The 13,690-nt window shown below is 47.8% G+C and overlaps 1 protein-coding gene across 1 annotated transcript in view; it reads right to left on the reverse strand.

Moving 5' to 3' along the window:
* The window catches only part of DNHD1 (dynein heavy chain domain 1), a 70,532-nt gene that overhangs the window by 24,275 nt on the left and 32,567 nt on the right, over window positions 1-13,690 (reverse strand). The window contains 9 exon segments of the mRNA XM_064492618.1: window positions 1,395-1,602; window positions 2,127-2,221; window positions 2,630-2,828; window positions 2,923-3,050; window positions 5,246-5,592; window positions 5,594-5,736; window positions 6,209-6,366; window positions 8,999-9,242; window positions 9,333-9,598. Coding sequence (XP_064348688.1) covers window positions 1,395-1,602; window positions 2,127-2,221; window positions 2,630-2,828; window positions 2,923-3,050; window positions 5,246-5,592; window positions 5,594-5,736; window positions 6,209-6,366; window positions 8,999-9,242; window positions 9,333-9,598 — 1,788 coding nt within the window.

Here is a 13,690-nt window from a genome sequence, read left to right on the forward strand (position 1 = left end):
AGCTGAGCTGAGCTAAGCTGAGCTGGCAGTCAGATGGGGCAAGGGTGACTGATTCCCCAAATCCACTGAAACTCACAGATCTCAAACTAGTCTCTAGAAAACACAAATATTTTTTCTTCCACTAGTTGAACTGTATGCTCACCAAGAGTCAGATTATATTTGCAAACCTGTTTATGTGACTTCCGATTATGGGAGCTATAATTTAAATGACAGAATTTACTCTAATAGTCAGTTAACTACTAAAATATGGGTAGAAAGAGAGTTGCTGGTTCTATGGAAACTAGGGCAGGCTTCAGCAAAGGTGAACTAATAAAAACATGGTATTAAATAGCAAGTCAATTTTTTTTTAAATTCTAAAACTGTAATAAAAATCTAGAAAAGTCCTGGACTCAGATAACTTCACAAGTGTCTTCATGTCACTGCTCAACTTTACAGAAACTAAAGCGGAAATAGCAGACGATGCATTAACGCAAGAAAGGCAGTAAGGAACTTCCGTTAGTTGATTGCAAATCAAAGAAAAGCTCTTGTCCTTAGGTTAAAAGGTTAGTAAATAAGTGCACGTTATATAACTCAAGCTAAAATAAAAATCGTAAGCAATGTATGCATATTTTACGATTTCCCTATTTAACTAACTTCCTAAATTTGCCAGTTGGGTTGCAGTTGTGTTGCATAAGAGCACTTCTCCCCTACACACTTCCCTAATTAACCATCTTAGGGGCCTGTACATATGCTATTCCCTCTGCCTGGCATGCCCTTCTTCCCTTGCAAGTTTGGCAAATTCCTGCTCCTTCAGAAGTCAGCATGAGGCCTTTGCCTAAGAGAAGGGAAGATTTCTCTGACTCTCCTGGTCCTTTGAAGTCCATCCTCTTTCTGAGCTTCTGTTACCCTCAGTTAAGCACCCCATCATGCATTTATCTCTATTCTATTGTCCCTCTCTCACCAGACCAGGAGCTCATAAGGGACAGGACTCCAGTCTGTAAATCTCAGGGTCTCCTGGGTTCAGCTTAGAGGAGACAGGTGAGGGAGGGAATGAAAAAGGAATGAATGAGTAGGGCAAAAGAACAGATAGCAGCGGGCATCTAGAGGACGGAGCATTGAAAGCTGGAAAGATGTGACCATGAGGAATTTCTTAGCACACCCAGAAAGGGGGGGACCTCTGCTGAAGAGGCCAGGCACTGGGCAGGAGGGAGGGGGCAGGGGGCTCCCAGGAAGGTTAAGACTGTATGGGAGCTACATGGAAAGTATTGTCTCAGAACAGACTGATGGCTCAGGCTGTCCAGGAGTTTGGGAGGTGGGGGTGGCTAGAGAAACCAGCTCCGGCAGGGCTGGGTGGATGAATATGGCTCTCCGCAAGGTGAGGGAGCTTTCACTGGGCCACAGGGGCTGGGTCTCACCTGAAAGGATGAAGGTGCCACTGTCCTTGCCCACGACCTCCCACTGGGGGCTGCGGAGCGCTTGTCTCCTGGAGCGCTCTGAGGCGGGGGGCTCGTATGGCATGTGCAGGATGAAGTTGAGCAGCCGCAGCTGGCGCGCTTCCCAGGCCCGCTGCAGCTGCAGGAGGGCCTCTTGGGCATGGATCCGTTCGTTTTCACACTGCCAGATCTGGAATAGCTCAGTCTCAGGAACCAGGACTGTGTAACGGCTGAGGGGATAGCCTCGGAGCTGGGACTTGAGGGCCAGGGCTTAGGGCAGTGGAGGTCTCCGAGATGGAGAGTGGGGCCACCAGCATCAAAGACAGGCCACCAGCAGCACACTGTGACCTAAGGCTGGGGCCCTGAAACCCACTGTTTTGCAAGGTTCCCGGCTGAGCAGACAGTACCTCCAACAGCTCAGGCTCTTTTTGGACAGGGTAAATGTTGGGGGACATCTATTATCCTGTGTGCCCACAACTTTGGGGCTGCCACCCACTTCCTTCCCTTGGGGAGGGCATACTCTCAGTCACAGAGAGTCTGGAATCACCCATCACATCCCCATACCCTCCAGGCAGGCTACCAATCTCAATCCCCCACCCATCTGCCAGTATCTGCTGCCCCTTGTCTCAAGGGGCTGCTGGGCCTTAACTGGCTCTATTAGAGCTCAGTAAATAGGCCCTGCGCTTGGACTATCCTGTCTCTGGTGGGCCCCACCTGATTGATCCGATCTGCAAATTCCAGCAGTGGACAAGTGAGCAGCTGGCCCAGTGTCAGGAGCTCAGCGTTGTGGAGACCGCCTAGTCCTAAGGCTGGAGGTAGAGGGACAACAAGTTAGCGTCACACTCAGTATTTGGCAGATTCCAGCCCATATCCCAGAGCCCAGCCCAGCTCAGCTCCCAGACAGCAGATCTCAAAGCCCAGCAGAGAGGCAGGGGCCCAGAACCTAAGGTCCAGAGCACAACTCAGAGTCCAAAGCTAAGACTCCTGCCTAAGCCCAGCCCAGGTCAGCTGAGAGGACCCACATGGAAGTGCAGGGGGTTAAAAATGTTTGTCCCTGTGTGGGGGGAAGCAGGTTATGGTACACGGGGTGGCGGAAGGCCAGGGGCAACCCAGGGAGGAAAGGTGTTTCCAAAAGGAGCAACAGGGAGCTGAGTCGTCCCATTGTTCTAACCGGATGTCCTTCCCTTCCCCTCCCCTCTGACTCTACCCGAACCCACCTCGCAGGAGGGCTTGGAAGTTGTGGTTCTGCGGCTGGAGGCTGCCCAGTTTGGTGATCAATGGCAGGAGGCTGCGAAACTCCTCCAACATGCGCACACAGTGCTGCAGAACTGGGCTGTGCAGCCCCAGGGTGGCACTCATCCGGGCGGCCTCCGTCAGCCAGCCATCTGTCTTCTCCTGGGCCATGGGCAGGTTGAACTGGAGGCAGAAAGGCAGCTGGAGACCCTTCCCCACCCCCACCCCTGAGGACACTCCACTCCTAGGCAGGAGTTCCAAGGAAGGGTGTCAGCACCTTGACAAAGGCCATGCACTTCCATTCGCTAATGTTTTCTGAGATGACTCGGTACAGGTGCCAGATGCGCTGCTGCTGCACAATCGGAAGGGTCCCACAGACTGGCAAGGGCACAGGACTCGTGTCCCCTGTGGGGTAGGGCTGGCTGAGGCCCGGGCTCCGTGCTGGGGTCCGGGAGAGGAGGGGGGGATGGAGGGGGTGGGGGCATCAAGGGGCATGGTCAGTCACGAGTCCATAGCGGCAGAAGGGAGGGTCCTGAAAGGGCCAGAGGTGGGGGGATTATCCAAAATTGTTCAATACACTGATCCAAGGGAGAATTAGTCCAAGGAAAGAAAATCTACGAAAATGTGACGGTGATCAAAGGGAAGGATTCCTCTTCTATTAGTCTCCATCTCACCTCACTCCGTCCGCATCACACTCTTTACTGTTGCTCAGATACACCAGGCATACTCCCTCCTGCTGAGGGCCTTTGACTGGCAGTTCATTTCTTTCATTTCTTCCCCCAGAGAACCATATGGCCCACACCCTCACCAAATTCAAGCCCTTGCTCAAATGTCACCTTCTGAATGAGGCCTATGCAGCCCACCCCATTAAGAACCGCCAGCCACCCTCCCTGGCATTCCTGACCCCTCTTTGCCTGCTGTACTCTTTCTTCTATACCACTTGTCACTTTCTAACATACTCCAAAATGTGGTTATATTTTATCTTTATTACTTGCCTTCCTCTCCCAACTAGAAGGTTGAGTTCATAAGGGCAGGGGGGTTTTGTCACTTGCTCACTGTATACCTCAAGCCTGGTGCACAGCAAGTATGTGTTGGACAAACGGATGAGTTCAGTGAGATGTCTATGAGAAGAGACCTGGCCCACGGGGAGGACCATAGGGGTAAATGGTGATGCTTCCTATTGTGTTTGCCTCTGGCCATTATTCCCTCATTCATCTCACAAGTTACTGCATTAGTGCTTAGCCAAAATTTACATTCAGTTGTGAGATACGTGTCAAAAGTAATTTGTAATTAATAACAATTATAGTAGTGAGGTTTGCAATTTGCTGAAAAGACATCAGACCAGATTCAAGAATATTATGATAATGGGGAGGGTATGGTTCAGTGGTAGAGTGTGTGCTTAGCATACACAAGGTCCTGGGTTCAATCCCCAGTACTTCTGTTAAAAATAAATAAATGATTTTTTTAAAAAGAATATTACAATAAAACTGTCAGTCTCATTCACCTGAGTTCCAGTGTACCTTCTTGAGTGAGAGAAAAAGGGAAAATTTACACCCAAATGCTGAGAATCATGTGTCTTATCATGTAAGCATCATTTATCACAGTGGTCAGAATACTTAAAGACTGAGAATCACCAGGCTATCAGAGCTCTGATCTGACCAAAACAAACAAACAAAACCTCACATACACATAAACAAAAAAAAGTAAATTAAAACTCTTTAAATCTTCCTTTGTCTGAAATCAAAAGATCTAGCTAGAGACCCACAAATATTCCAAACAGTAGCAGGAGAGGTCAAGGTCTGTGGTGTGTATCAGTCAGAGTAGAGGATGAGGGTCTCCCAATACTTGATCAAAGAGTAATCCCTTGTTTGAGGATGGTCCCAGAGTGCCCTCCACCTCACATTTGGTCAAAGGGCCCTCCCTGGGATTGAGGATCCCACAGGCAGAGATGGTAATAGTCGGCAGTTGGCCAAGAGGCAAATCAGAAGGAATGCGTCCTTCCAAGGGATCCTAGTAACTGACAGAAGTGACAGTACCTGAGAAAAGAAACCTGAGCCCACAAGTTCTTTACGTGCACAAGAGAACCAGCCTAGCTGCACCACTGCACAGAAGCGCTAAGGCCAGTAGTTCTGTCCTGCCTCCTCGTATGCGCCAGTGAGGCCCTCACCAGCCACCTCTTTATAGATCCGTGGCTGTGGAGCACCAAGAGCCCCTTTACCGGGGGCCTGCTGCCTGCTGTAGGGCTGGGCTGAACAGGCTACACAAAGGCTAAGATTTACAATGAGCACACCTTTACATTTCTCCTGCATAGGCTTTCAGTCCTCTGACCCCATCACATTCTGGTGGAACACTCACCTACTTGCCTTCCCTTCCAGACTGTGAGCCCCCAGTATCTCAACCCTAAGCGCAACACTTGACATATCCAATGTATTTAGATTTTGTACTGCAATTTTCATTTATAAAAGGGACTAAAATGAAGACATGTGATTCCTGAGTCTTGCTTAGGGTCACGTGGGATGCAGGTCCCTGAGTCTCAACCCTGATCTCAGTGGGAGGGCCCATCCTAGGGTGATGGTGGAAGGGGTGGAGACCCCCGGTACCAGTGAAGGTGGAATAGGCGTGGTGCAGTTCACTGAGGCGGCTGGCTGTGTTCTGGAACTGACGCTCCAGGGAGATGAGATGGCACTCGGTGCTCCTCTGCTCCTGGGCAGGGTCCATGAAGGGACCGGAAAGGGCCTTCTCAATCAGGCCCTCCAGCTCCGCCAGGGCCGCTGCCATCAGCTGCTGCAGCTTGGGCATGATGGCATGTCGCTTGGTGAGCAGGAACTCTGAGGCCTGGCTTTTCTCAAACTGGAATGCCTCCCACGTGTCCAGAAGCTGTAGGGCAGGCAGCCGGTGGTCAAGCAGACGTGGTTGTGGAGGAGGGGCACAGAGAGGGACCGGCAACTCCCGACCGCCTTCTCACCAAGATGTCCAGCGCCTCATCCTCAGTACTGAAGAGGCTAACGCGGTTGCGGATGAGCTCATAGAGTGACCGTGTGTATTCCATTCGCTCCTCCAGTTCCGTGTACCTCTCGTTGGCCTCGTTCAGCTGCAGGGACTTTAGCATGAGACCTGCGCACCTCTCTGGGCCCATCCCTGGGGGGCACTCCCACCTGCTAGAGTCTCCAGAAGCCAGAAGGCACCTTTTAACCAACCGGGATCAGGGCAGTCTGGGATCAGGTCCCCCATGTGACTTAGGTCTCCCCAAAGACAGCACAGTCCCTCCCCCAACAACTCTGATGACAGGGCAATCGCCCCCTACCTGACTGTCTAGAGAGCAGAACTCTGTCTCTGAAAGCAGCGCTGTATCTGTCTTATCACACCAGGGCCTCCCCCTGAGGGGAGGAAACCGAGGGCCTCACAAACAGGGTGAGAATTGGTGAGGGCAGATCACACACATGAGCACAGTTGAAGAGCAGCAAGCCCCACCGGGAGCTCAGCTGAGACCTGAAGGAAGCGTGCTGAGCATGCAGGGGGGCGGGCCCTGGACAAGCTGGGAAGGAAGGGTGTGGAGAACCCACCTTCTGGGAGCACCATGAGATGGCGTGGATGTCTGAGTTGATGGTCTGGAAGACCTTCATGAAATCTGTCAGCTCTGTTATCAGCTGCTGACTGCGGTTCCGGCACTCATTCTGTACCTGCTCAAGAATGTCCTTCCTGATGTTCTCCAGCTTGGCTTCTGAAGACACAAGAGAGGAAGGCATGAGGGGTTGCAGTGCTGGGGGAGTGCTGGAGGTCCCGAGTAGGAGCAGGTTGAAGGGGAAGCAGACCATGAATTCATTTCCTTGCTCACTGAATACTTGTTGGACCCCTGCTCAGTGTCCAGTCAGCTGCAGTGCACTGGGGCCTGGGCTGGCCACTGGTAGACAAGAATAATGAGATAGAAAGGGTTCCCACTCAGCAGCTCACAACATGGTGGCAGAGACAGACATATAAATGGACAACCACCTATCAGTGTCATAAATGTTCTTCGAGGAGCCCTCAACCTGGCACGGTGAAGGGGGAGGCGGCCTGAGGAGGCTGGGGAAGGCTTCCTCGGGAAGTGGACATTGGAGCCAAATGTATTGAGTGGTTAAGGCTCCAAGGGGCATGCCAAGTGGATGAAAGCACATGCGAAGGCACAGGAAAGCTGTGTCCATGAATAGCAGAATGCCCACCAGGGACAAAAATTTTCTGTCTGGGGAGTCTCACTGCCTCTGCTCCAGTAGAAGAGGTACCAAGAGGAGTGTGTAATCTGTCTTTTGTTTTTAAGGATTAAAAGAAAGAAGCTGTCAGGTGGATTTGGGGCTAGAAGATAACCCTGGAAGCTGCCTTTGGCAATATGAACAACTCCACTGTCTCCGAGGACAGGAATAATACCGATACTTCATCAAACCCAAGATATCACTGATTGTAAGAAACACCATTATTTTAAATAAATCACCAAAACCCAAAAAATGATGCCATCTAAACTTGGACGTGCCATCAGTCATAATACACCTCTTAAGTTCAGAGATGATAAAATATGTACAGAACAGCAAAATACAACACAGAAGTAGGAGATGCAGTGTATCACGAAATACAGTTACAGAGTGCTTACTGCATGCCAAATACTATTATTATTGTCCCTATTTTACAGATAAGCAAACTGAGGCTCAGAGAGGTTAAATAACTTCATCAGCATCACATGATGGCAGAGCAAGGATTCAAACTCTGGGAGCCTGGCTCCATTCTGTTACATTTCATGTTTTGAGGGATTAAAAGTAAATTGACTTATCCTCCATGAGCACTTCTGCAACAAAGTGGGATAGTGAATTCCAGGGGCAGAGATTGAGACATACTGGGAATGGACCTTTGGGAGCTTTGGAGGAAATAACCAATAGGACTCGGCACCAAGAGCTGAGACTGAGACAACCAAGAGAGAGGGAATCTTCGAGGGGCACCCAAGGTTGAACAGAACACAAAGATGTGAACTTAGCTTTTCAAACTATCCCACTGGCCCATGACAGTAACTAGGCCATTGCGATGGGACCACAGTACCAGGCAGGTGAAGACAGAGGAGCTCAACATTGACACCGTGTGGTAAAAGGGTGCAATGGATGGATAAAACATCAGGGCTCATCAAGGTTGGAAGTCAGAGCTGGATGGAGAACAGACCTGAGAGATATTTAAGGAGGCAGAAAAATGGAAAGGATTTGGTGACAGGTCGGGTGTGGTGGAGTGAGGGAGAGGGAAGAGTAAAGGATAAACCCAAGTTTCTGGTGAGGCCAATTCACAAGACTGGGTGATTATGTCATTCACTGTTCAAGGGAGCCCAGGTAGGAGAGGAACCACGTAGTGTTTGCATTTAACCTATGTACATCCTCCCGTATACTTTATTTTTTTAACACCTTTACTGTGGTATGGTTCCTGTACAGTAAACTACACATACTTCTAATGTACAGTTTGATGAATTTTGATAGATGTATATACACCAATGAAACCACTGCCACAATCAAGATAGCTAACATTTCCATCACTCCCCAAAAGGTGCAATTTTCAAATTCCCAATTTATCCCTTCCCATCCCCTTTACCTCCTGGTAACCATAGGTTTGTTCTCTATGTCTGTGAGTCTGTTTCTGTTTTGTAGATAAGTTCATTTGTGTTCTTTTTTTTTTTCTCAGATTCCACATATAAGTGATTCCTCCTGTATCCTGTAAGTCATCTCTAGATTACTTATGATACCTAATATGATGTAAATGCTATGTAAATAGTTGTCAGTGTGTGGTGAATTCAAGTTTTGGAACTTCCTGAATTTTATACACGGATGCAGAACATGCAGATACAGGGGGCCAACTGAATGTTCTTCATTCACCATCAGCAGAATTTCGGAGTAAGCCAAAATCAGTTAAAGGGAGTAACTTTTTTACACATGCAAATTGTAGTGTCAATTTTGACTGCTACGTGTGGGGAGAGGGCACCCCTGATTCCTGAGAATCTCTGTAAAGAAACAGAATTCTCTGAGCCTAAGGAACAGGCAAGGCTTCTTCTCAGTTACATTTGGTTTGAACTATTTCTACACCATAAGAATTGAAAGTTGCAGTTGCAGGAACATGATTCCTAAGGAGTATGGGGAACGGGCAGAGCCAAAACAGATGGAGAGGCTGTCCTCTGGAGTGATCACACCTTCAGTTACAAAGGGAAGGGGCTGGGACCTGGGGCTTTAGGAGGCTCCACAGGTCCAATGAGGAGGGGCCAGCCCCAAAGGTCCCCGGAGGACACTGAAGGCGCAAGGAGGGCCATGTGGAGAAGGTAAGGATGCTGAAGGAAAGGAGGGAGGATAAGTACTCACCCAACTCTACCTGTACGCCATGGCAGTTCAGTAGCAGCAACCTGCCCTTTGTGATCAACTCCCAGGGTATACTGGAGACACGGCCCTGCCAATCGTTCAGGCAGCTCACCAGCATCCCGTAGTTCTTGATAGGACAGCCTCTCATAGACTCCAGCTTCTGAGGCCCCCAGGCCTGCAAGAACTCGTAAATGCCTGTCATCCAGTGATGGTTCCGGCAGAATTCCTGCACCTCCTGCAGCATGCCCTAGGGGCAGACAAGGTGCTTAGGGCAGACGTGGGTGGCTGCGATCGGAACTGGTGGCCAGTATCCCACTCCTTAAACCTCTGTTCTTGCCTTTAGCAGGGCCTGTTGTACAGCCAGTGCCTGCTGGATTCGAGGGTTGTTGTCCAGGTCCTCTTGCAGCTGCTTATAATTGGGGGGCAGGTACTGGCCCCGCAGCCGGTACCCACGGACCTCCAGGGCTTCAGTAATTGTGTGAGTCTTCCAGGGCCATACCAATCCTATATTCGGGCCACAGAAGATGTCCACAGCATCGCTGTGCTGGCCCTGGAACTTGGGCATCACAAATTCCATGTCCGAGTCTTCCTCTTCATCTTCTTCTAGTGGGGTACATGCCGTAATTGTCCATGAGTGCCCTCCAGGGACCACACCAACCTCTCCCTCTATCCTGAATGTGCACCTACATTACACACACACACACACATACTCCCTGCTCATGAGTCAGTTCACATGTACATCTACATCATAAACACAGTACCAGACCCACCAAGAGAATTTATTAGTTAGGGTTCCTGTGCAGAGAATAGAAGTTACTCCAGCTAGGATAAGCAGCGAGGGAATTACTATGGAATATCACATGGGTTGTGAATAATTTGAAGAGCTGAAAGACAAAAACCCTCTAGGCCAAGTGTCTAGGGCTTGGTGCTGCCTGGAAAAGTGGGATGTCACTGCTGTACAGCCAGCAACACAAGCACGTAATCACGAATGATCACGATCCCACCAGCAGAATGGATGGCCTTTGTCCTGCCTCTCTCCCCTACCTACCTCAGTTCTGACCTGAAGTCTTAGGTAGATCTAAATCACATACGACTCCCAGCTGCACAGGGGGCTGAGAAGTGCAGTGTGTAGCCCTCTAGCCTCTGCAGAGCAGAGAAAGGGGTGGGAAAGGAAGCTGAGCCAGCCAGTCCTCAGTATCTGCCTGAAGGAATATCCTTGAACTTGGCCTCCCTCTTAACTTCTTAAAAACCGGTTAATTGCCAATTTCAGTTTTTATGTTAAAAATTTTGTACAAAAAAGGGAGAACTGTGGAATCAAAATGTTCAGAAATCAGATCCATGCTACCAGCCCCTGAACACCACGGTGCCCCGCCCCACCCCCAACCCCCAAGGCCCAGGCCCCAGATCTCTTCTCCATTTCTACTCACCTTCTAGGAGAACTCATCCAGTTTCACGGTTTTAAATATCATCTATTTGCTCTCAAATTTATGTCTAGCTCAGATCTCTCCCTGAATCCCAATCCCACTTAAAGAACTGCCTGCTCCACACCTCTCCTCAGATGTTGAACATGCACCTCAGACTTTTAAGAGCCAAAGATGAGCTCTGATTTCTCTCCCTCCTCCAAATCGTTCCTCCTGCAGGCCTCCAACTTCAGTAAATGGGAACTCCATTCTTCCAGGTGCTCCAGTCAAAAATTTCAAAGTCATCTTTGACTCTTCCCTCCCACACACAACTCACTCAGCCATCACAAGATCCCATTGGCTCTACATTCAAAATATACCCAGAATCCAACCCATTCTCAGCACCTCTACCATCGCCTGCCCGCTCTCCCCAGCCCCACGCACCATGCAACGTCGCTGCACTACTGCAGTACCCTTCTAACTCGTCTCCTTGCTCTGGTCCTTACCTCTACCACTTTGCAGGCTCTGCCCCACATAACAACAGGAATGATCCTTTAAAAATAATGCTAGAAGGGGTTCTGGGAAGAGGGCGGAAGGGGCAGCTTAGTTTTGAAATCTATCCCGAATCCCCACATGAATTTGGGATATAAAACTGACAGAGCAATTAGACAGTAAAACCAAAATCCCATTGGGATAACATTTTTAACAAAATGAAGACAAGGGATCCTCAAAAACTCTTAAATATAAGTGGGTGGGGACAAAGCACCTACAGCCTCAAGACCCACATGGTATCACCATTTGTGGGAAGGAAGCAGAGGAGACAGTGATACATCAGACTGACTTGAGACCAGGAAAACTCCAAAACAGTCAACAGCCATTTCTTGGAAAGCAGGGAGCTAACTTGAGAACAGCGGGTAAAAGGGGAAGGGGCTGTGCCTTGCTCCAGTAGCAGGTGGGGTAAGGTCCGCAGGTGCTGAAGTAGTCTATGCTCGATAAACTCCTGAAGTCGACTGGTAAGGGCTCCCTCCCGGGGCAGAGCACAGCACTGAGGTGAAACTGCTGGGGGTAAAATAAAGATTGAGCAGAATGGAAGCAATAGAGAAAAAGGAAAGAAAAGGTCTGGATAAAGGTGGGAGAGAGACACCAAAACCAGGCAATCTCAGAAAGCTAGCCACCATTTTTGGAACACTACAGAAAACCAACAGAAAAGGAAATTGAGAGGTTAGAAAACTATTCTGAACCAAGCCGTCTCCTAAAAGTTAACACAAGCCAACTTTTTACAAATGAACAACAGAGAAGTATCAACATCAAACCCCATACAAAGGCAGCGAAAGTAAAGAGAGAATGGGGAGTAGATCAAAACAAGCCCATTTCAGAATGAGCCAAAGACACAGAAAAACGACAAAATCCATGAAAGAAAAACATGTATCAGTTAGAAAAACTCAGAAATTATGCAGTGCCACTCAGGAAAGAATTAGAAATAAAAGAAAAAATCATTTTAGAATGGAAACTGAACTACAAAAGAAGATAATAACAAATAAACTTAACAGATTAATAATGCCTTAAGAAAAACAGAAGGTAAAAATGCGGATAATTGCAAAATAAAAAACAAAGAAGTTTTTTTTTTTTTTTAAAGAATTCAAGAGAAAAGGACATATATTTGAGATACACGATAAGGATCTAAAATACACGTAACAGGAGTCCCTGAAGAAAAATCTAAAGCATGGAAAGAGAACAATACTAAAAACTTTAATTCAAGGACAGAAATACAGAAGACTTAAAGCTATATTTTGAAGGAGCATACCTGAGAAAACTGCCTCAGGATGCTCACTACCAAGACATATCCCACTAAAATTACTGAACTGCAAGGAAAAAGAAAAAACATACTTTAGGTATCTAGGCAAAAAAAGCAAGTGATTTGTCAGGAAAATATAATTAGATTACTATCAGATTTTTTGAGAACAACTTTGAATACCAGAAGAAAATGGAGTAACATCTTTAAGACATGCTGGGGAGTTTCTGGAGAAGATTTCCTTTCCTGATAAAATGTGAGTCAGGCAAGGAGAACGTCTCTCTCTAACCTTGCCTCACCCCACCCCCATCCTCTTTTTTTTTTTTTTTTTTAACCTGATTTTGCTTGAGGATGGGATGCTTGGAGCTGCAGTTTGTCTTGCAACTACAAGGCAGTAAGACTGGGGATGAAAAAAGAGTTTTGATTGCAGCCTCCGCTCCCCTTGTAAGAGGCTCTGCTCTTACTGAGAGCTACGGCCAGAAAGGAGTAGGGGAAGGGTATAAAAAGCCTGCTACTTAATGACGTTTTGAGCCACTGAACCAACCTGGAAGCTACCTAGAGACTTCCTGTTATGTGAGATGATTGTTTTTATTGTTTAGGCCCCCCTTAGGTCTTCTGTTACTTCCAGCTGAAAACATTCTCAGTAATTCAGAATTCAAACACAAGAAATCAAAAGCCTGCAAGAAATAAAGACTTGATGACACTGCTTGAGCCCTGAATCCAGCTGCAACCATGAATTTCTTAGTTATGGGAACCAACAAATCCCCCCTTTCACTGACCTAATTTTGAGTTAGGATTCTGTAATCCAAAACCAACTGGCACATTTAGGCTCATACAACAGATATTTGTAGCCGGTACAAGCACAGCTGAAGACTGGAGCCCCCTCCACCACATACACCCTTCTAAGAGGACATGCTCTGACCTATAGCTGAGTTAGCTGACTTGTACCATGACCCATCCCCTTGCCAGAGCTCATGGATACGCGGTTCTCTATAGATTAGGCTGAATCAATTCTATTCTTTGTCTTGAAAATTTGAACAAGGTCACACAGCCAGGAGAACTTAACTGAAAGGTCATAAAGAGTCAAGAATTGAGCTGGTGCCAGAGAAAGTCGAAGTCGTTTGGAAGCAATAGTTATAAGGGAGCAGAAAGTTCAAAGGAAGCAGAGTCAGCGAGTGTTAGGAGAGAATCAAGGGAATTCTCTGGGAAGAAGCACAGAGAGAAGTAGAGATGAAAGGACAATCAGCATTCTGAGAGGCAGGGGCTCCTTTCTTGACTTTCAAGTTTCAATTTCTCTGAAGCTTGGTGCTGCCACATCTTTTTCTGCCTTTGAATTTGGTAACTTTCTGTTTTGTGAGCTCCAAAACAAACATAAGGTTGAAGAACTGTGACTCAAGGTGCCAGGACCCATGAGAGCACTCAATCAATATGATGCTGTATGGTCAGTTCATGTGTGCTTCTGAGCAACGGAAAGAAAAGCCAGTGTATTTTTAATGTGATTCG

This window comes from Camelus dromedarius, chromosome 12 (assembly GCF_036321535.1).
Source record: "Camelus dromedarius isolate mCamDro1 chromosome 12, mCamDro1.pat, whole genome shotgun sequence".
Taxonomy (NCBI): domain Eukaryota; kingdom Metazoa; phylum Chordata; class Mammalia; order Artiodactyla; family Camelidae; genus Camelus; species Camelus dromedarius.